At 36.0% G+C, this 24,856-nt stretch overlaps 1 protein-coding gene across 1 annotated transcript in view; it reads right to left on the reverse strand.

The window, feature by feature from the left end:
• TET1 (tet methylcytosine dioxygenase 1) overlaps nucleotides 1-24,856 on the reverse strand; it is a 112,755-nt gene that overhangs the window by 16,043 nt on the left and 71,856 nt on the right. The window contains exons 6-7 of the mRNA XM_008695954.2: nucleotides 6,152-6,363; nucleotides 1,149-1,299 (exon numbers count right to left, since the gene is read on the reverse strand). Of these exons, the coding sequence (XP_008694176.2) occupies nucleotides 1,149-1,299; nucleotides 6,152-6,363 (363 nt within the window). The remainder of the gene's footprint in view (nucleotides 1-1,148; nucleotides 1,300-6,151; nucleotides 6,364-24,856) is intronic.

The following is a 24,856-nucleotide window of genomic DNA, read 5'->3' on the forward strand; positions in this document are numbered from 1 at the left end:
TGCTGTTTTATTTTGTGTTTCCTATTTATCTTGCATTCTAATGATTTTTAAAAATCCTTTCAGATTGTCTTCTTTTTAAAGATTTTTTCCCCCACAACTATTTCGAAATGTTAAAAATTCTGTTTCTATTCATCTAAAAAATCTTAAAACATACACTTTCTCTCTCAAATATATGTTTTTCTGAAAACATCTAGAGCAGTGTTTTCCAAGCTGTGGGTCATGACTCATTCATGGGCCATGAAATCAGTTTAGTAGGTAATAACTAACATTTAAAAAAAGAAAAATTAAATTTTAGAAAAAATATTATAGTGAATCAGTGATCTTCAGCAAAAGCTAGACTGGATATTAACTTTTTAATATTTTAATATCTTCTCTTACATAGAAGATGAAATATTATTTTCTGATGGTTTTATTTTAATTATTTACTTAAATATACCTATTGTACAGCAGTTTGTAATATAAAATGTTTTTTATTCTTGGTCACAGCTCAAAGTTTGAAAAACACTGATCTTAGTACCTAAATTCTCCCCACTCCAAACAGCATAAAACATCACCACACTTAGTTCCTATAGGTGCCCCATCCCCCTCCCAGTGTCTACCCACCCTTGAGTTGATAAGAGTATGGAATTATACTTATCGGTTGTTATTTTAATTAAAAAAATGTAAGTACTCCACTTATTTAAACTTAACAGTAAGGTTGACTAATTTCTTTGCTCACCATGGCCTCGTGTCCCGGACAGATTGGTTCCGGTTTCATATATCTTCTTTCTGGATTACGTCCTTTAGTAATTCTTTCATAGTAGTTCTGTGGGTAGTAAACTTTCTGAGTCTTTGAAATGTTGGCAAATGGCTTTATTTATTCTTCCTACTTTGGCTGGGTATAAAATTCTAGGTTCTTTTAACAATGACTTCCTCTGGGGTTAGGGGAGAAGGAGGAGGGAACCAGGGACAGTTGGAATTTGGGTTGGTAGTTAAAGACTTTACCTAATTTATTGAGAATTTTAAACTATTTACTTATATATATATTTTCTTAGTTTTTTTCCCACTATTTTAAAATATTGAAATCTTTTACTATTTAGAAAATATTTTAAGGAATGTACTTATAAATAAATTCATTGTGTAACTGAAAAGTAAAAAAGGACACTTACGTGTAAGGGAGAGCTTGGATCAATTCTAAATCTTCTGGGGCTTGGGCTTCTACCAAATTTACATCCATTGAAATACATACTCCATGAACAGCCAAAAGAGAACGAAGCTCCGCAAGTCTCTGGATCAATTCCTTGGCATGTACAGGTACGACTGTAAGATGGTAATCAGAAGGGAAGAACTGGTAAAGCAAGGCCAATACCTCAGACCGAACATTTCAGATCCCTGTAACTTTAGAAGTACAAACGACTACTGAACTGATTTTAACGTATCTATTTTATTACTTATTTTATCTTAAGTAGTGTTAACAACCCAAAGCTAATTGTCCTTGAATAAAAACAAGCTTTTAATGAAAATGTTTGTTCAAGACTGTAAATCCAAATAAACTGCAATAAACTATACAGAAATACCCATAACTTTGATTTGGATATGCCTCAGAGGAAATAAACAGTCTGCGTTTTACTTTATTGAGAGAGAATCTTAAGGAGACTCCATGCTCAGTGCAGAGCCCAACCTGGGGCTGGACCTCCACCCTGAGATCAGGATCTGAGCTGAAACCAAGAGTTGGCCGCTTATCCGACTGAGCCACCCAGGTGCCATTTATTTATTTATTTATTTATTTATTTATTTATTTATTTAAAGCAGACTCTCCAGTGAGCCGGGATCCAGATATGGGGCTCGATCCCAGGACCTGGAGATCATGACCTGAGATGAAGGCAGATGCTCAACCATCTGAACCACCCAGGCACCCTGGGGTCTGCCTTTTAAATCCTTTTAAATTAGAAAGGAGAGTATCTCATTACCTCTTTGGACTTTAACCCTGCCATCTATAAACTGACTTGATATAATCCTGATGAGGATTGATAATGGATAATATATATTATATGTGAAATCACTTTTTAATTTTAAAAAAAGCCTTTATTAAGATTGCAAGAGGAAAAAATTGAACTGAAACTTGTTTCATTCAGTAACTTGGTTATTTTAGCACATTGGGGGCATTTCTGAGGCCCTAACATGGACCCGATAATAAGGATGACAATGATTAGAATATTCATACAAAGATATGAAACCAACTGCATAATACTTGAAACTTCTAATAGTATGAATGTGGTACATTGGTAATGATTAAAAAACAAACAAAAAAACCCCATAGTTAAAACACCAGTAAATGAAAAATATATAGAAATTCTGAGATCAAAATTAGTAGTATTTTTTAATTGTGAAAGTCAAGAATACCTGATATTAAGATACCATTGACTATGAAAGGAAAAATAGATACTACATCTGTGCCATTGAAATGATACATGGAAAGGAAAGAAAAATGTACTTTAATTGACAGCTGACAGTTATTTAAACAACGAAACACATAGGAAATGTACAGGATTGTGAGACCTAAAAGAGCTTTTGCAGAATATCTGAAATAGTCAACATCACTGATAATAGGACAAATGAACTGAAAATAGGTCCTAATATTATAGACAAAGTGTATTCCTACCAGTAATTTCTCAATTGAATTTAATTACAAACAAACAATCAGACAAACACAAACTGAGCAACAGTCTATAAAATCAGGCCTTCAAAAATGTCAGTGCACGTCCATTCCCAGGCGCCTGGGTGGCTCAGCTGGTTAAGCACCTGACTCTTGATTTCTGCTGGGTCGGGGTCTCAGGGTTGTGAGACAGAACCCCTGTGAGGCTCAGCACTCAGTGCGGAGTTCAGATTCTCTCTCTGTGGCCCCTCCCCATGCTTACGCAGTCTCTCTCCCTACCAAATAAATAAATAAAAAATCTTAAAAAAAAAAATCAGCAATGCCATGAAAGACAAGGCGTGAGATAAGAAACAAGAGACCAAAAAAGATGAAAGAGAGAGAGAGAGAGGAAAAAGACAAATCAAGTTAATCCATCAGTTCCTGTGAGGGGGAGAAATTACTATAAAGTACATTATTATTTTTTTAAAGATTTTATTTTTTTATTTGAGAGAGAGAGAGAGAGAGAGAGCACACACACAATCAGGGAGAGGGGCAGAGGGAGAGGGAAAAGCAGACCCACCACGGAGCAGGGAGCCCAATGTGGAACTTGATCGCAGGACCCTGGGATCATGACCTGAGCTGAAGGCAGAAGCTTAACCAACTAAGCAACCCAGGCGCCCCTATAAAGTACATTACTGGAAAATATTCAATATCTGACTATGAACTGTAGACTAGATAACAGCATTTTACCAAAGTTAAATTTTCTGATTTTAATAATTTTACTGGGGTTATGTAAATGAATGTCCTCATTCTAAGAATATACCCTTGGAAATATTATTTATAGAAAAAAGGCATAAAGCCTGCAACTAGCTGACATTCCAGAAGGGAAAAAAAATTTTTTTAAATCAATAATAATATGAAAATAAATAATATGCATGTATATATGGGTGACTTTGTATATAAATGCAAATGTTACAAACTTAGTGATGATGAAATCTAGGTGAAAGGTATTTAAGAGTTCATTGAAGGATTCTTGCATCTATTCTGTCAATAAGAGTATTTATTTATTTTATTTCTTTTTTAACTAGGCTCCACACCCAATATGGGGCTTGAACTCACAATGCTGAGATCAGAAGTCACATCATCTACCGACTGAACCAGTCTGGCACCCCTGTAAGAATCTAAAAAAAAAAAAAAAACAAGTCCGTAGAGCATGAGACTTTATTTTTGGGCCATGAGATTGAACCCCATATTGGGCATAGAGATTACTTAAAAATTAAAAAGGTATGCTCGATCTACATTGAGTGAAAAAGAGTAAAACTTATGTTATTGGATTCTTGGGAAGATAAAATAAGACAATATGTGTGTATATCCTTCAAAGCAGTGCCTTTACAGAAGAGTTATTATGATTATTGTGAATCTACATACAAAAGAATTACCAGACATTAAAAATAGTTTGAAATAGTTTGTATATTACTGGCATTGTAAAAATAAGGAAAATGTAATGAAATGATGATATAAGCATGAAAAAAATACTCTTAAAGGTATGCAAATTAATTTTGTGTGGGGATCAGAGAGGGGACAATATATATTATTGTTTATATTTTGTATAATGACTTTTTAAAAAAAGACTTTTTATCTATTTATTTTTCTTATAAAGATTTCATTTATTTATTTATCTATTCATTCATTTATTTGAGAGAGACTGAGACAGAGCAAGCATGAGCAGGGGAAGGGGTAGAGGGAGAAGGAGAGAATCTCAAGCAAGCCCCATGTTCTGCCTGGAGCCCAATGCAGGGCTTGATCTCATGACCCTGAGATCATGAACTGACCTGAAAGAGTCGGACACTTAACCTACTGAGCCACCCAGGCGCCCAGATTTTTATTTTTTCCGTAATCTCTACGCTGACCATGCGGCTCGAACTCAGAACCCGAGATCAAGAGTTGCATGCTCCACCAACTGAGCCAGCCGGGCGCCCAGTATAATGACATTTCTTTTAAAAAAGAGAGACATACATTAAGAAAACCACACAAAATGATCCTGAAGAACACAAAAGTAAACTTGAACAAATGGAAAGAAAAACCATGTTATGGAATAGGAAGATTATCATTATAAGTTAATTTAATGAAATCTCCTTAAAAATGTCATTGGCTCTATCTTAAACTAGACAAATTCATTTTTAAGTTATTTGGAAGCACAAACAGAAAAGAATAATAGAAAACTTTGAAAAAGAGCAAGTAAGGGGAGGTAGCCCTACCAAATATTAAAATACATTATAAAACCTCTATAATTAAAAAAAAAAAAGGGGGTACATGAAAGGCCAGGACAATGATATAAATTTCAAATACAAGAGAGGACTCCGTCTCATATATAATTTTTGTTTACAGTTAAAGTGGCATTTCAAATCAAGGGGAAGAAATGCTCTCTTCTAAGAAATGCTCTCCAATCTTAAATGGAAAAAAGGACAGAAATGGATCTCCTCCTCCACTATTAACTAGCATAAATTTTAAATACATCACAGATTCATGTTTTAAAAATTCACAGTTTCAACAAGAACTAAAAGAAAACATGGGTGAATTACCATATAACTTGAAAGAGAGAAAAATGTTCTTAAATATCAGTTAAAATTCAGACACAAAAGAAAAAATAGATTTGATTAACTATATTAAAAAGGAAAGGGGATGGGGCGCCTGGCTGGCTCAGTTGCTGGAGCATATCCCTCTTGATCTTGGGGTTGTAAGTTCGAGCCCATGGGTGTGGAGATTACTTAAAAAATAAAAAATAATTTAAAAAGGAAAACCTTTGCGAAAGATAGCAGAAGTAAAAAGACAAGTATCAAACTGGCAAAACCGTTTAGATATTATATAACAAAGTGTTATAAGAGCCCCAATACCTAAAAGAAGCAATCCTTTAGAAACAAGAGCTAGAACAATTCACAGGTAGTTGAGCAAGAACTTCCCCCACCCAAAAAGGCAAATGACTCTTAACCATATGAAAAAACACTCGCTCATAACATGAAAAATGCCATTTATCACCGACTAAAAGTGGAAAACCTCAAGTTTGAGGTTATTCCTGGCAAAACGGTAGGAAAACAGATATTCTCTTACATTGCTGAGAATATGGTACAATTCTCTACGGAGGAGCTTTTCCTTTCTGGAAAAATCCCTCTCCTCCAGACTCTATGGGTGAGTGGAATCAGGCATCAAAGAAGGAAGCAGAAAAAGAATACTCTCTAAGGGCACCGGCTGGCTCAGTCACAGGAGCCTGCAACTCTCGATCTCAGTGTCTGATCTGGGGGTGGGGAGCTCGAGCCCCATGCTGGGTGTAGAGATTACAAACAAACAAACAAACCAACCCTACGTTGGTCTCAACTCCCTATGAAACCAAGTCTCTCTTTTTTTTTAAAAAAAAAAGTCCATTCTTTAGTTTCAGAATTGCTAAAATTCTGTAATATGCATAACTGGTAGTTAATGAACAATTTAATGTTATATGATAGAGGTGTGAATGGGAAAGCAGTATAAAACAGATCTGATTACTTTTCATTGAGGGTGCATCTTCGGTCTGTGGGATGGCCATTGTAGGACTTTAGGTTTTCAGTGAGCTCCGTGTACAATCTGTCGGCCATGGGGAGAGGAATGCCGTCCCATACCATGATGAGCACCACCATCACAGCTGTCGGACAGTGATGGCCTGTACGCTGCCGGACCAAACAAAGAACTTTCTCTTCATCGCTGCCTCTTCTTAAAACCTGGAAAAGCAGAATGCATTTATTTATAGAAAACAAGAAACCTACAGTCGAGTGCAATGGATATTGTTTTTAAAGCTCTGTGTCATTGCATTTTAGGTCTTTTTAAACATGACTATTTCTCAAAGGGTTGAAGCCTATATAAGACATTCCGTTTTCTGACTAGCTGTGTCCACACAACTCATCAGAGTATCCCAGGTTACCTGACTAAACAAACAACAGGCAGAACAGAAGTCTGTGGTATGTGGTTGTTATTTGTAAAAGTAGACCAAAGCAGTTTGTGTTTTATTTCACTGTTGATACAGTATTGCAAAAGAGACAACACAGGATCTCCTGGAAAAGAGCCTAACTGTTCTGCTCTTCCATAAGGGCCACAATGGGACAAATCTAGCTACCTGCAAATAACCAAGGACTTCCAATATCAAAAATGAACTTCAGCACTGAAATTCAGCATTTGTGCAAAGTTACAGATCTTTTCCTTGGGTGAATGGTTTTATGATACAGAATAATTAATATACAAAGCAATGTTCCTGCAATTTCTGTGGCTTTTTCCCATGCTACCACAAGGATTTATCACACCCATATTATCATAAGATTAAGGTGGTTCAGTTGCATGTTAAATGGAAAATACAACAATTAATTTTGAATAGTGGCTGATTTATCTTACACCGCATCAAACCCATGGGGGGCTAAAAAGGCCTCAAAAGTGTTTAAAATATTGCCCGGTGGTCCCAGTGCATACAAAAAGAATTACATAAAATTGTTGACAAAACATAAAACCAACCAATTCTGGTTAAAACTCCCTCTATGTATCACAAATTTACAGAGCAAAGACACTGACCACATTAATCAGTACATAATCAGTAAGTGATAAAGGAGCCCACCCCTGTGACCAAAATGGAGCAACCAACAGCGTAATTAAGATTCCATTGTTGTTGCTATAACAATATTACATAAACTTGAGATGAAACTTCTTAAGATGTTAGTTACCCAATATCACTTTCTTCTGTCACTCCAGATGGTTAACAATCATTGCTACCAAGGCATCCCTTGAGTAGAGTTGGCTTTAGGACCTTCCCCCTAAACACAATTATTTATATTAAAATTTTTTTCTATATTTATATGTCCTTTTACAGCCAAATAAGAATACATTTGCTTTCAAATAAGCTCAAATACAAAATGATATATATTGTATCAAACAAAATTTTTCTAGATACTTCTCAAGTTATCAAACAAGGAACAAAGTTACATTGATCCAGTTTTTGTATGGGAAATGCTAAAATGCTATTTATTAGGTATCTGTGCTTTTCCCACATTTTCCAAATATCCTTTAGTGAACATTAGAAAATTAAGCATAATGAATCTCTAAATTCAGATCTAGGTTCAATAAACACATTAGCTATTGCCTTGGTATGGGTATTTGTGACCACCCAAAATCAATATATTAAATCCTGAATCCCAATTGTGAATGGTCTTAGGAGATAGGGCCTTTGCGAGATAATTAAGTCATAAGGGGGAAGCTCTCATCGGTGAGATTAGTGTTCATATAAAATACACACCACAGAACTCCCTAATGCCTTTAAACATGTGAAAACACAAAGAGAAGAGGGCCCTCACCCAACCATGCTGGCACCCTGATCTGAGACTTCCAAACTCCAGAACTGTGAGAAATAAATTTCTGTTGTATAGAAGCCACTCAGTCTGGTATTTTCTCATAGAGGTCTAAATGGAGGAAGACAAGTATTAAACCTGTGTAAGACCTATGAAAACTATAAAAACATTAAAAGAAATTAAAGATGACCTAAATAAATAGAGAGAAGTACCATGTTCATGGAATAGACACTATTATATAATGTTGTCAATTTTCCCCAAATGGATTTCTAGATTTGACGCAATCCCAATCAAAATCCTGTCAGAGTTTATTTTGTTTTGGATGGAAGTTGAGAAACTTGTGTCAAAGTTTATATGGAAATGAAAGGAAGATGAAAAGCCAAGAAAATGAACAAAGGCAAAGTGATTTAAGAGATTATCAATATCTACTGTAAAGCTATAGTAATTATAGTTTAGTATTGGTTCAATGACACTAAACAGATCAATAGAATAAAGAGTGCAGGAGATGTATATATATATGGCCATCAGACTTATGACAAAGTTGACATTGCAATAAAAAGTAGTCTTTTCAATAAATGGTACTATGTAGATATCCATATGGGAAAAATATGAATTGTCACCCCTACTTCACATAAGTAGCTTGAGTTATATTGTTGATCTAAATACAAAAGTTAAAACAATAAGTTTTTGGAAGAAAACATCTTCATGACCTTGAAGCAAGTAAAACCATTTTAGAATGAATTATCAAATTTAATAATCATAAAAGAGAAAGTTAAGAAGTTGGATTATACGGGTGACTGGCTGGCTCAGTTGGTAGAGCATGCGGGTTGGAAGTTTGAGCCTCATGTTAGTTGAAGAGATTACTTAAAAATAAAATATTAAAAAAACCCTGGATTGCATTATGATTAAGAACCTCTGTTCATCAAAAACATTAAGTAGCAAAAGATTAAGAAGCTATAAAGGCAAGCAATACAGTGGGAGAAATACTGGCAATAGATATAATTGACGAAATATTTTAACCCAAAATATATAAAGAAATTTCTCCAAATGAGTAATAAAAACACAATAGAAAACTGGCCAAAATATTGAATAGGCTCAACACAAGAGAATATCAAACAGATGATGAACATATGAAAATATGCTCCACATTACTAGTCATGTAACAAAGTAAAAAAAATCTTAAAGCACCACATATGTTGGTGGGATTATAAAATGGTGCAACTGCTATAGAAAACAGTCTGGAAGTTCCTCAAAAAATTAAAAATAGAACTGCCATGTGATCCAACAATTCCACTTCTGAGTATACATCCAAAAGAGTTGAAAGCAAGGCCTGAAACAGTGATTTGCATATGCAGGTTGACAGCAACACTTCACAATAGCTAAGAGGTGGAAATAGCTCAAACGTCCACGGACAGATGAATGGATAAACAAAATGTGGCATATACATATAATGGAATATTATTCAGACTTAAAAAGGAAGGAAATCCTGTTACATCCTACAACATGGGTCAACCATAAGGAGATAACGTTAGGTGAAGTAAGCCAGTCACAAAAAAGTAAACTGTATAATTCTAGTTCTATGACTACTCTAAAGTAGTCAAATTCATAAAACATAGAAGTGGAATGGTGGTTACCAGTGGCTGTGATGATGGGAAAACGGAGAGTTATTTAATGGGTATAAAGTTTCAGATTTCAAAGACGAAGAAATTCTGGGGCTCTATTTCACAACAATGTGAACATATGTAACACTACTGAACTGTACACTTAATATTAAAAAAAAGAGGAAAGAGGTCTTAAAAAAAAAAAAAGGAGGCATTACACTACACCCCCAGTAGAATGTGCAAAATGGCAAAGAAAATGTGGAGCAGTGATAAGAATGTGGAGCAACTGGAACATTTGTGCATTACTCTTGGGAATGGAAAAAGAGATAAGCACTTGGGAAAGCTATTGTTCCTATCAACCAAAGCTGCACAGATGAACACCCTGCTCCTTGCCCCCATAATCCAGCAACTCCACTTCTAGGTACATATCACACAAAAAATGTATTCTTCTACTTCCCAAAGACAACAGCAATATTCATAATTATCCCAATCTGGAAACAACTCCAATGTTAATCACCGGAAGAATAAATAAATAAATTTTAACTATTTGATAACAGACCACCACTGAACAATGAGAATGAGAATGATATACAATTACAGACAACATGAATTTATCTTACAATTTTAATGCTGGATAAAAAACGACAAAAGAATAATTACTTTTGAGACTATATTCATATAAAGTTCAAATCAGGCAAGATTAATCCATAATGTTAGAAGACAGGAGAGTGGCTACTTTTAGGGGGCAGCAGGTGGGGGTACACAAGTGCTTCTGAACTGCTAGTAATATTAGATGCTAGCCACACAATGGTAATCACTTTAGAAAAATTCTGTGATTTAGGATTTCTATAATCTTCTAAGTGTACGCTATAATTAATTTTAAAAAGTGTATCTTACCCTAAATTAAAAACAAAAGCCTGAAACTGCTTAGTCAATTTACTGCCTCCGGATGTAGCAAGATTCTTAACTTTTCTATAGTAGCACAAAGCTTGAATCTAATAAATATTAGCCACTATTTTCTGTCTTTTTGCTTTATTACTGCACACATGGCTCCTGAGCACAGAACCCAGCTCATCAAATGTTTGTTGAATGGATGGTGAAAAACCAAGAAAACCTAATGTGGTTGCATTTTATGAAAATTTCAAAATATCTAAGTAACACAATAAGATGAAAACTCTCATTTCAAAAGAAAATTTTAAATCATACAAATGTCGCAAATTTTAGAACTTTTCTCGAGAATCACATTATTTCGTAACTGGAGGATGTATTAACATGGAAGCTGTTGAATTTGTGGCCACATGGCAGTCACTTTAGATGCTAAATTGTGTATACAAACTTCCGTGAGTAACGCCTGTGACTACTTCTCTCTTATTGAAAAATACCTATTTGTATAATTTCCATTATATATTATGAAATTGTTATATCCTATGCAACATCATATAGACATTCTTTTGGTAATTGTGTTAATTAAAAACATACAGCAAATTGAACACGCTGGAACGAAAAATGTTTTAAGTAGCGTTCATAAATATACTCCACTTGTCTTTTGATATCACTGCAACTGAAATATAATTTAAATATCATAAAGTCCATCGTTTTAAAATATGGAATTCAGGGGAGTCCAATGCTCAACCAACTGAGCCACCCAGGTGCCCCCCATGTGGATATTTCATTTTACGTTAATTATACCTCGATAATTAACATAAAGGGAAAAAGAAAACATGATTGACCACCTAAAGCCTGTTTACTGAATAAGTCTTTAAGTCACTTAGGCATTTCAGGACAATTTATTTTACTGTAAAGTTTTAATTTTTAAAAAATGTGGTATATAACAACTAAATATAAACAAGTGATTCTGGATTGAATTTGGATATAAGACAAAATTTGTTTTCTTTTTCCATAAAGGAAATTATTAGTTATAAGATGTAAACATCAGACAATAATATTATAAAAGCATCGATAATTGTCCTGTAGCTTTGTAGTTTCATAATTGTTTTGTGGTTATAAAACAACGTCTTGGCTTTTCTTTTTTTAAGACTGTTTTCTTATCAATTTTTCTTTTTTTAAATTTTATTTTATTATTTTTTAAAATATTTTATTTATTTATTTGACAGAAAGAGAAGCAGAGAGAGAGGGAACACAAGCAGGGGGAGTGGGAGAGGGAGAAGCAGACTTCCCGCTGAGCAGGGAGCCCTATGCAAGGCTCGATCCCAGAATGCTGGGATCGTGACCTGAGCTGAAGGCAAATGCTTAATGACTGAGCCACCCAGGTGCACCATTTTTTTTTTTTTTTTAGTAATTTTTATGCCTAACGTGGGGTTTCAACTCATGACCCTGAGATCAAGAGTCTCACGCTCCCCTGACTGAGCCAGCCAGGTGTCCTGCAATGTCCTAGTTTTATGAAAAATGCACCAATGTATTTAGGGGTAAAGGGCATGTTTACAAATTACTACTGAAGTGTTAAGATAAAAATAGAGAAGGGGGAGGAGCAAAGGAGAGAGAAGGAGGGAGTGTGAAAAATAAAGAAAAGTTAATTTGGTAAAAAGCTAAATTTGGGAAATTTCAGGGAAGAATATACAGAAATTCTGCACTATTCCTGCCAGTTTTTAATAAGTCTGAAAATATTTCAAAATCATAAGTTTAAAAAATATTTCTATGGTGCTGACCAAAGTTTCATATTGTATATTTTATTCTTAAAACAAGCCTGGGATTCAAGTGCTCATGACCCCTAGAAATGGAAGACAAGGTTCAAAACAGAGCTACTGGATGTGTGGAGTTACAGGTTAAGAGATAACCCACAGGCAGATCTCTGGATGGAAAGTACCAACTCCAGTGATTTAAAAAAACAGGCCACTGTCAGAAACCAAGAAGAAGGGCAAAGAGTAAGTTCTTACATAAACTGATGAATGAACAATGGACACATTTTTTTTGCAAAATAAGAGATCTCTCTATTTTGAGTTAAAGTCAATCTGTGGGACAGTAAATATTTGGTGTTTATTAAGTTTTAGATAACATCTAAAGTAAATTAATGTAAGTGAAAAAGTATGTGAATTTAGATAAAGCAATTAGTAGCAAGTCCAAAATACTGTCAGGTTAGCAAGATGTCATTTTGTCTAATTATGATATGCTACAAATTGTAATCACCTGGGAAGCCAATTAAATATGACTGTAAGTGAAACAATTCGAACACAAAATTGAACGTACAGTATCATTTCGACTAATGGGGAAAATATGAGCAATGTATTTTTCAATTGTGATATTGTTAGGGGAATAACAGAAGACATTTTTAAGGGGTCTGTATGAATAAGTGTGCAAAGTAGGACTAAGTCTTTCTGTTTGGAGCAGGAAGGCTTCACAGAGGAGACTCTTCTTAAAGGACAAAAAGAGTTTGCCACCATTGAGAAGATAGTACAAAGGCAATGCTAAGATTTTGGAAAGCAAGCTCCAAGAAGCAAGAATGTTATTTAAGGAAGAATTCTGCTAACTGTATTGATACCAGATGGCTTCTGTGATTTATAAAACCTCCTTTATTAAATTATTATACATAGTTGGTTCTATTTCTGGGATCTCTGACATTAAGATGATGCATGCTGTGTATATAAGATGTAGTTCAAGGGTCAATATCTCCCCAGAGCCCTTCCTGGACACTCACCCCCAAACTTGGTCTCCTCCCTACTCCCTCTATATGCTATTCTCAAGCAGGCAAGTGGTAGGATTTCACAATAACTAGCACGCTGGTGACTGCTTAAGGCAGGGTCATGAATAAGCTCACCTAAGAAGACATGTTATAGACAGGCTGACTGAAGAGCTGAGGAGTGATGGGGAAAAGCTTTGTTATAGAAGCCAAGCAACACATGAACTTCTCAGGGGAGTGAAGTGTAACCAATAGTTTGAGCTGCTGAAGAAAGGCTATGAGGACCTAGAATTTTCCTTGGCAGTTAAGGAATTGGTTGATCATTGGGATTGCACTTTCAGAGAAAGGGTAGAGAAAGAAGATAGATCAGTCCGATGATCATTAGGGAAAGATTTCCTAGCAAATCTATTACAGAATTTCCTTATCCCAGGTTATGAGTTATTCTGCCTCAACAGCATATTTATGAATAGCTCTGAAAAGTAAGTATTAAACTTATTTTCTAAGAATCTGGTCCAGATGCGACAACCTATTGAAATTCCCAATGGGACACTCTTATTAAAGCAGGTTTGGCCAGGATGAAGAGCAATAACCTAGGATATTCTAAATAACCTCTGGTCTAGGGGGGTTTAGGACAACTCATTACTATGCGTATAAAAATTGGTGGAGAGGGGCGCCTGGGTGGCGCAGTCGTTAAACGTCTGCCTTCAGCTCAGGGTGTGATCCCAGCGTTCTGGCATGGAGCCCCACATCAGGCTTCTCCACTGGGAACCTGCTTCTTCCTCTCCCACTCCCCCTGCTTGTGTTTCCTCTCTCGCTGGCTGTCTCTCTCTGTCAAATAAATAAATAAATAAAATCTTAAAAAAAAAAAATTGGTGGCGAGAGGGGCACCTGGGTGGCTCAGTCAGTTGAGCGTCCGACATTGGCTCAGGTCATAATCCTGGGGTCCTGGGATGGAGCCTGGCGCTGGGCTCCCAGCTCAGCTGGGAGTCTATTTGTCCCTCTGCCCCTCCCCCGCTCATTCTCTCTCTCTCTCTCTCTCTCTCTCTCAAATAAATAAATAAATAAATAAAATCCTAAAACCAAAACAAAAACTGGTGGAGAGAGAAGACTGTCCTGAAAAACAAAATTACTGTTACTATTTCTAAAGAGGCAAATGCAAGGTAACAGTATTTTCATATCTTTAGGGCATAGAAAGAAGAAACTAAAAGACCAAGAAAGGTTTCTACTACAGCAGGCAAATTTAGATTCTAGTCACAGTATATTTATATAGGCAACAGGAAAAAAAAGTATTTAAACAGCTGTCTAATCTCCCTACTTCCAAAAAAACAGAGAATATTAGGTGTTCAAGACAATTTTTTTTTTTTTTTTTTAATGAGAGGGAATTGGCCTTCTAAATCTAAAATTTTTCCTTAAAGCTCAAGCAAAGCATGTAGTATCTAGCAATGGTCTGCTCTAACGGTCAATGAGCAATGTCAACAAAAACGGAAATGTAGAATATGAAGTGGAATTTTAAATCAATGAAAAATGTCAAATTAACTACCAGATCTGTACATAAAATTATGAAAGCACACGAGACACTATTTTTATAATAGCAGGGTGAGGAAAGGCTTTTGTAGCAACATGAGAAACTGAAGGTATATAGTGACACAGATTTGACCTGCTAAGAATTTCAAACTTCTGTACAAAAATAACAATCAAGCACTAAGACTAAAAGAAAATCTAGGATCAAACAATGGCGAACTATATAATACAAGTTTCTGTTACAAAAAAGATAACGTAAACAAAACAAAAAAATGGTTATGAAGAGTGACATCATGGAATAAATACAAATGGTTAGTAAACATTTAAAAGAAACCAACTTTACTAGTTAAAATGCAAATTCATTCATGGTATCAATTTTTACTTACTAGGTTGACGATGAAATACATTATATTTTATACACACACACACACAATTCTATTTTTGAAGAGTTAACATAAACTAAAAGGTTTATTTTTTTTTTAAAGATTTTATTTATTTATTTGACAGAGATAGAGACAGCCAGTGAGAGAGGGAACACAAGCAGGGGGAGTGGGAGAGGAAGAAGCAGGCTCCCAGCGGAAGAGCCTGACGTGGGGCTTGATCCCAGAACTCCAGAATCACACCCTGAGCCGAAGGCAGACGCCCAACGACTGAGCCACCCAGGCGCCCCTAAAAGGTTTATTGTTAACCCAAATATTATAAGCAAAGAATTTGTAAGAATCCATTTTTCTCTAGCCTTTTTTAACAGTTAAGGGAGTTCTCAGATGCCTTCTTTATAATTTCTAATACTGCATCCGAACACACACAGATTTCCATTTCAGTATGTAAGGAAGAACAAATGCTCAAGGAGATTCTGCTCCAAAACTATCCCATACTTATTTAATCAAATAAGCTTTTATTGAAGTTTATAAAGTTATAGAATAATCAGTTTTTACCATAAGTAATATTGACCCTGTCACTTCTTTGTTCAACATACTTCAGCAGTTGTCTATCATTTGTAACTCAAAGTTTTAACGCCAAAACATAGTTTACATATACCGGAATTTGTTAAATATCATTATCTCAGAGGCTAAATTTAAGATGGATTTTAAAATTTGAAAGTAATAAAATTTTTTAAATTTATTGATCTATTTACTGGGGGGAGGGAGAGTGGGAGAGAGAGAATCTTAAACTGACTCCACACCCAGCGGGGCTCAATCTCACAACCCTGAGATCGTGACTTGAACTGAAATCAAAAGTTGGACACATAACCAACTGAGCCCCTGAAAGTAATAGATTTTTAAGCAAAGGAAAGAATCAACAAAAGTAAAAGACAAGCTACTGAATGAGAAAAGATACTTGCAAATGACATATTCGATAAAGGGTTAGTATTCAAAACATATAAAAAACTGATTTAACAACATGCAAAAACCAAATAATTCAATTAAAAAATGGACAGAAGACATAACAGATATTTCTCCAAAGAATAAATACAGATGGCCAATAGACACATGAAAAGACTCTCAACATCACTCATCATTAGGGAAACGCAAATCAAAACCACAATGAGATATCACCTCACACCTGTCAAAATCACTAAAATAAAAAAATACAAGACACAAGTGTTGGCAAGGATGTGGAGAAAAAGGAACCCTTGTGCACTGTTGGTGGGAATGCAAACTGGTGCAGCCAGTATGGCAAACAGTATGGAGGTTCCTCAAAATATTAAAAATAGAAATGCCAAATGATGCAGAAATTCCACTACTGGGTCCTTATCCAAAGAATATGAAAACACAAACTTCAAAAAGATATATGCACCCCTGTGTTTACTGCATTATTTATAACATCCAAATTATAGAAGCAGCCCCAGCATCTGTTGATAGATGAATGGATGAAGGGGTGGTGCACACACTGGAATATTATCCAGCCATGGAAGAAGGAATGCCATCTGCAACAACATGGAATGAGCTACTGAGTATTATGTTAAGTGAACTTAGAAAGACAAGTACCATATGATTTCATTCATATGGGGAATTTAAGAAACAAAGCAAGTGAACAAAGAAAAAAAAAAAAAACAACCAGGCAACCCAAAAAACAGACTCTTAACTATACAGAACAAACTGATGGTCACCAGAGGGGAGGTGGGCGGGGGATGGGTGAAATACGTGTAGAGGATTAACAGTACACTTTATCCAGATGAGCACTGAGTAATATACAGAATTTCTGAATCACTGTATGGTACACCTGAAACTAATGTAACACACTGTATGTAAACTATACTGGAACTCATTTTTGAGTGTATCAAATAATCATGTGAGAGACAAAGTAGAGCTGTATTTTCAACAGAAAATGATGGTGGCCAACCAAAAAACCCATTGTTTAAGATCACTTAAACCCACATACACACATCTATATGTGCATATATTTATTTCACCCCCCCCACACATATAAAAATGTATGTATATTTATTTCATCACATAAAACAAAACAAAAAGGCAGCCCAAAGACATTTAAAGCAGAATCTTGGAACAAAGGAAACAAGAAGGGAAAGATTATGTACATGCATAAATCCAGGCAAGATCGTTTGAAAGCTTTTAGATACTTGGTTTACTCCTTTTCCGAAACTCTGGTCACCTCAGATCAGAATAGGCAACAAAACATTCACTTGTATACATTGTGTATATTCATTGCCACACCTGTTCTACTGACTTATAAACAATCCTACAGAGGAGAACCCAAGAACTAACTCCTGGCGTGAACAGATCAGGCATTACGGCCATCCAGGGAGCCTACTGCTTGAATCTTCTTCCCTACTCCTGCCACCACCCCAGATGGTCAACTGTGCTCTGTGTGTGGTGTGTGTGTGTGTGTGTGTGTGTGTGTGGTGTGTGGTGTGTGTGTGACAGAGGGAGAGAGAGGGAGAGAGACAGGCGGGAGTTAGTAGCATAGGGAGTTAATAGAGCCTACTGGATCCAAGAAACTACATCCTTTCCATCAAAAAAGTACATCCTTTCCACCAAAATCTACTGAGTAACAGGATAACTAGTCCCTGACAAGACCCACAGTGACAGCACAGAAGGGTCAGAAACATCTACCAAATTATGGGGGAGCGTTAATGACTACCTGGCAAAGAAAACAGTGTTAAGAGCAATGACAAAACAGGGTGAAATTGGCCCAGAAAGTTGTGCTGCCCAGTTAGAATTTGCTGTTTGTGTGTGACCATTAAAAAAAGAAGCAATAAGCCCCTCTTTCAAGAAAAGGAGGCAAGTGCAGCACAATAAAAATAGGATAGAATTCAACCACTATGAACAAATGTAAGCCTGCACGTAGAGTGAAAAAATTTACAAAAATCACACAATATTTAAGTTAATGCTTAATATCAAATACACACTGTGCAAGATGCAAAATAAATCTGGAACAATGCAACCCACTAGTTAATTGCTTACTGGATTCCTTAGTTTAAAATGATTGATCTTCCTCTATCCCTTCCTCTTCATTTCCGCATAAAACAGTCATATAAGAATTATTCTAGGGGCGCCGGGGTGGCGCAGTCGTTAAGCATCTGCCTTCGGCTCAGGGCGTGATCCCAGGGTCCTGGGATTGAGCCCCACATCAGGCTCCTCTGCTAGGAGCCTGCTTCTTCCTCTCCCACTCCCCCTGCTTGTGTTCCCTCTCTTGCTGGCTGTCTCTGTCAAATAAATAAATAAAATCTTTAAAAAAAAGAAAGAATTATTCTTTTATTATTCAAAATAATCTGCTATAAAGTCCTAAAAAGTATGACAACTATGAAGACCTAATCCTCTCTCTCTCTTTTTTATTTAACCTCTATCAAAAGTTCAAATTTTTGATGGACAACCTTATCAATTCTAATACTCAGAGTTCTGCATTCCTCAGAAAAGAGCTAATAATGAATACCACAGCAAAACTATTCCAAGATACAAATTTAAGTTCAAAACATTCAATATTCTAAAGCAGTCTTATTTAAGCTCTATATTCATTCACTCAACAAAATTTATTCAGTGTTGACTATGTGCCGGCAATGCTTTGGGCACAAGCAATGAACATACAAATATTTTAAAGAAGATAACTTGGAAAGTTTGCAAAAAATAAAGTTTGATTAATATTTTGATTTTTCTAACATATAATCATTTATGACGCCTAGACTTTCTTTTTCACAGATCTAGAAAATCAATTCTTGGTTTTGTTATCAAGATTATACTTCGACTTATCACTAGTAGATATCAAAATTTTCAATAAGTTGCTTAGCAACTGTGCTTTACTTCATTCTTTATCTCCGGATTGTTTTTTTATTTGTGAAAAGTGCCAGATATGTATCACTACGTACTGAAATGTCCTATTTATTCTGAAAGAAATATTGCAAAGGGGAAAATAAGAAAGTAATTTTGCTACCACTGCTTTAGGGAAAATGCTAAATACTCTTTAAATACTCTTTAATCTGCCTAAGAACCCTTGAAGACTTGATAACATCAACAGAAAGTTGCTACCAAAATCTTTGAACTGTAGATTTCATATTTGTCTTCATAAAAAAAAAAAAAAAGAAGCATATACTAAATTCTATCGGTGTCATCATTATTACATAAGAGAAGTTTTAAAAGGCGGGAAGGAAGACTCCTCCAAAATCCCACCACTTATCCCAGTTATCTTGCTCTCTTTTGGCTCATTTACTCTAGGGAGAGCCACCTGCCACATCCTAAGGATACTTTTACACTTTGCTACTTAATGGGCAAGAAAGTAAAGGATTCAGAATTATTTAACAGATACAGATAAATGAACCTATGTCAACTATCAATGCCAGATATTGGGAACCAATAAACTGCTATTTATTTCAACAAACGTGTAAGGTACTATGTTAAGGGCAAGATACAAAAGAATGAAGCGAAACAATACCGTTGAGAAGCATGTAAGTGGAGGGGAACAGCAAGAAAAAAGCGTTTTTTTAAGGTTATTTATTTATTGGAGGGGGGGGAATGGGCAAGTGGGAGCAGGGGGAGGAACAGAGGGAGAGGAGAGAGAGAAAATCCCAAGCCGACTAAGCAGAGCCTGATGTGGGGCTGCAACCCATGTCCCAGGAGATCATGACCTAACAAAACCAACAGTCAGAACTTTAATTGACTGAGCCACCCAAGTGCTCCCCAAAGCAAGAATATTACCAGGAAAGTCAGAATGGGAAGTCCTTAGAGCTTCTTGGAATCTAAGAATGATCTGTTTCTGACCTGGGTAGTTGCTTCATGAGTATTTTCTATATAATTATAGGTAAACTGTACATTTATATTTTATGAACTTTTCTGTTGATTATGTCTGTTGACATAATGAAAAATGTTAATACTTAATAGCATTAGTTTGTGAATAAAGATCCACAAAGGACCTATTCCTTAGGAAAAAATAGGACTAAGTCAGATAGATTAGATGCATTATATATTAAATATTAGATATACTGGGGTTTTTTTTGAATATTTTATTTATTTATTTGAGATCGAGAAAGAGTGAGAGAGCTGAGAAGCGAGCCTGACCAATGGGGGGCGGGGGAGGGGACAATCCCAGGACTGAGGGTCACGACAGTAGCTAAAGGCAGACCCTCAACCAACTGCAACACCAGGCGCCCCCAAAATTAGATACATTGGACAAGGCTGAGATAGATGTATTTTATGATCTAATGTAGTGTCTTTCACATATTGATATTTGTAGTGAAGAAGAGATATGGAATATTGTGTTAGGCATTTCCAAGATGTCCCCAGTGACTGTCACCACCCGGTATTTACACCCTTGCATAGAACTTCCTACACTGGGATGCCTGGGTGGCTCAGTTGGTTAAGTGTCTGCCTTCAGCTCAAGTTACAATCCCAGGGTCCTGGGATCAAGGCCTGCATCGGGCTCCCTGCTCAGTGGAGAGTCTGCTTCTCCCTCTGCCTGCCAGTCTGCCTGCTTATGCTCTCTCTCTCTCACAAACAAATAAATAAAAATCTTAAAAAAAAAAAAAAAAAACTTCCTACACTGAATAGGGCTCACTTGTATAGCAATTTCCAAGGCCAATGTCTTAAAAGACATTGTGGTCTCTTCCTTATCCTTTGACTGACTCACTATGGGGAACACTAAGCTGCCATGACATGGGGAAACATGTAAGAAGTCCTATGGTAAGAAAGTGAGGCCTCCAGCAAACAGCCACCAAGGAAAAGCCTCCCGCAAATGACCCGTCCAGCTCCACTCCATGCTCCCCAGTCAAGGGGTCTGACTGAAGTTCTTTCCCTCTGCGCACCCCCCTCCCCCGCTCCCATGCTCTCTCTCTCTCTATCTCAAATAAATAAATCTTAAAGAAAAAGAAAAAGTCGAATACTCTACTGACTGAGCCAGCCAGGTGCCCCAGCTCTCAGATGCCTGATCCACAAAAACTCTATGAGATAATGTTTATTGTTCAAAGCTACTAAATTTGAGTACTTGTTAAGCAACAACAGATAATTAATAGATTGTCAATTAATTCCTTAGAATGCTCTTTATAAATCATAATCAGATGGAGAACACCTCCCTAATTAAAATGCTTCAAGGCTTCATGCTGCTCATGGACTAAAACCTAAACTCCCCGCCATGGTGTATAAATCCATTCATGCTCTGGCTTCTGCCTTACCTTTTTACCCTCACCTGTCTCCACTCTCCACCTTCTCAAAATCACTGGACTCCTCAGATTATTCAAGAATATACTCTCTTCTTTTACCTTCGTATTTGCTGTTTTCTCTGCTCAGGAATGTTCTCCCCTGCATTCTTGAGAGTGTTCTTTGCATACTTGGCTCTTTTTTGTCACTCAGCTTAAATGTTCCCTCCCCAGAGAGGCCTTTCCTGATGACCTGATCATGAGAACGCCCTGGAAAGTTCCCACTCAACTGAGAAACAAGACAAGGAGGCCATATTTACAGCCATATAAAACTGGAGTTAGTTTGTTTGACTAACTACATTAAATGAAAGAAGAAATTAATAATGTAAAATTTGGAAAGGAGAATACAAACTTGTTACTATAGATTACATGACTGTACTTCTTTTTTTTTTTTTTTAAGATTTTATTTATTTATTCAACAGAGATAGAGACAGCCAGCGAGAGAGGGAACACAAGCAGGGGGAGTGGGAGAGGAAGAAGCAGGCTCACAGCAAAGGAGCCTGATGTGGGGCTCGATCCCATAACGCCGGGATCACACCCTGAGCCGAAGGCAGATGCTTAACTGCTGTGCCACCCAGGCGCCCCGTCATGACTGTACTTCTGATACACAAGAAAAATAAACTGAAAAACAAGAAACATGGAAACTCCAGGAACAAAACGTCAAGACACCTCTGAAGGAGGGGCACTGGGCTGGCTCAGTTGGCAGAGCATGTGACTCTTGATCTTGGGGTTTGGGGTTCTCTACACGTTGAGTGTAAAGATTCCTTAAAAAAAAAAAAATCAAAACACCTCTGAAGGACAAAAGAAGGCATCAGCCAATGGAAAGGTATACTATTTAAGATAGAAAGACTAAACATAGAAGTAAATTCAACAAATTTTCTGTGCAATATGCTTCCAATAATAATACCAATAGGACTTTATTCTTGCAATTAGATGATTTTGAACTTACGGGGAAATAAACAAGAAAAGAAAAGTCAAGAAATTTCTGAAGAATTAAAAGGAGAATTAGCTCTATCAGATATGAAAACATGAAACCTAAATAATTAAGAGTAATTTGATGCTTATACAGGAGACACATAACACTTGGAAAACAGAACTGAAAATCTATTAACATAAACAAACACAAATCAGTGGAGAAAAAGATGGACAATTAAGTAAGTGGTGCTGGATGGCTGGGTAGTAATCTGAAAAAATATAAGTTGTTACCAATATTTTACACACAAAAAATGAATAAAAGAGTTAAATGCAGAAAAATGGAATCATTAAAATACAACATAAAGAAAATGGAAGATTTATAAGCTAGAAGTGGTAGATTTTTCTAATTAAGACAATACACTAAAATCATAGAAGAACAGATGAAAAGTATTTTTCATCTTTAAAAAATTTTTTTCCAAGTTTAAATTTTTTTTTAAATGTAAAATTTAATTTAAAAAATCTGGACGTTAAAAACAATGACAAACTGGAAATCTATCTGCAACTTTTATCACAAATGTCAATTTTCTAAAGGGGCTCCTATAAAAGCAATAGAAGACGAATAATCCAATAGAAAGATGGGCAATCTGTACATTATTTCCTACTTTAAACTGCTTTGAATAAACTGTATTACTTTTTCAAAAGAGTGAATAAAACAAAAATAAACGTCACTCTGGCTGTTGTTTAGATATGTCTTCACCCAAACTATTACACATAGAAGCTGACTGATGTGAGTGTTTTGTGGGGACTGAGAAAGAGATGTACTTTCATAGCTGAGTTAACACAGCGTGAAAATCAGTGCATGACAGGACAAGAGACTGATCCATGAAATGAGGAAACAACAGTTCAGAACTAGTTGGGGAGCATTTCAAGGAAATTTTAGTTAGTTCTTGAGAGGCAAGGTGACCCCAGCAAATCTATTCCTGGAGGGTAAAGTAAACTGTAGTCAGCAAGCCTAATCGCAAACTGGCTGATAGAACTCTGGGCCAGTTTCTTTCCATCTACAAAATGAAATGACCGGATCTTAATTCATGTTTGCACCCCCAATATCTAGCCTAGGGCCTGGCAATCAATAGAAAGTTCTCAACAAGCACAAGTTTCTTTACTTATTTTTCTCATTCTGAAAAATAAAAAAAATTTTTTTTGCTAAAATTCACCCACATTGTAACTAATTGAAGGCAGTTTATCTTAGTTGGTAATTGATTCTATTTCATATAACAGAAAACCCACAAATCACAGGTTTTAAATAAGTAAAAAAAATTTTTTTTTTCTCTCCCATGTTAAAGAAATTCAGATTTAAGAAGAGCTGGGGTTGGTACGGCAGCTCTATTGGTATCACCAAGAATTCGGGCACCTATATTTCTTCCCACTATCTTAGCACATATCCTCCACTATGAAGTCAATTTAGGCTTCCAGATGGCTGTTGGAACTCCAGCCGTTAAATCAGTGTTCTATAAATGCTGAGTGAAAGGAAGCAAACACAAAAGAGCATATACTATATGATTCCAGTTATAAAAAGTTCATTAAACGAAAACAAATGTTATGGAGATAAAAGTCAAAATAGCAGTTATCATTATGTGGAATCATTGGCTGGCAGGGGCCATGAGGGAGCCTTCTGGGTGGCTAAAATGATTATATCATTATCTGGATAGTGTTATACAAATCAAGAATAACCTTGGTAGGTCCATTTTCAATTTGTGCACTTTCCCGGATGTAAGATAAATGAACAAGGTAAATTCCAGATCTCTGAGTTTATGTGCATTTTGACAAGACTAGACTCAACCTATCTCCAGACTGAAGAAATGAAGCATTCTAAAGTATTTAGTGCTCAGTGTGCCGCTTTTGTGCTTGTAACTGCTGTCCCCTCCCAAAGTCTGAAAAGTAACAAAGACAAATAATCTACTACTAGAGTAGCTAGGAGTGTGGCAATTGTCTTACTTCAGGAATACCTGAGTTTAAATCCTACCTCTGCTTTGCATTTAATGTTTTTCTCCAGAAGAGGTATGAAAATAATGATCTTTACCTTATTCAAAATCATAATGGAGCCCTTGTGTGAGGATTTATGAGGCAATGTATGTCAAGTTCTTAACATAGTGCCTGATATGTAATAAAAGGTAGTTGCTATTATTTTATTACCATTGTTCCCATCATCATCATTAAAAAAAAAAACTTTTTTACATCATCATCGTTATTAACAAATGATGGAACAGAGATCTCAAATGATTCTATGGTCAAAAACTCCAAATCAACTGGTTGATACCCTTGTGGATATGAATATCCTATTGAATCTACACATTTGGCTATGAACTTGTGTTTCACTTGAGAACTTCCTAAAAGAAATTGAATACAGTCCTTCGTATAGTTCTGCATGTTTAGAAAACTCAAAGTGGTCATGGGAACAGTCTTGGGAGTATGTCATAAAACATTTAGTTTTGCTTTCAGAATCCTATGACCTGCATTAAGGTGGTCCGATGGATAATGACTTGGAAATAATCACAAAATAAAGAAACAGAT

The sequence above is a fragment of the Ursus maritimus genome, unplaced genomic scaffold (assembly GCF_017311325.1).
Source record: "Ursus maritimus isolate PB19 unplaced genomic scaffold, ASM1731132v1 scaffold_7, whole genome shotgun sequence".
In the NCBI taxonomy this organism is placed as follows: Eukaryota; Metazoa; Chordata; class Mammalia; order Carnivora; family Ursidae; genus Ursus; species Ursus maritimus.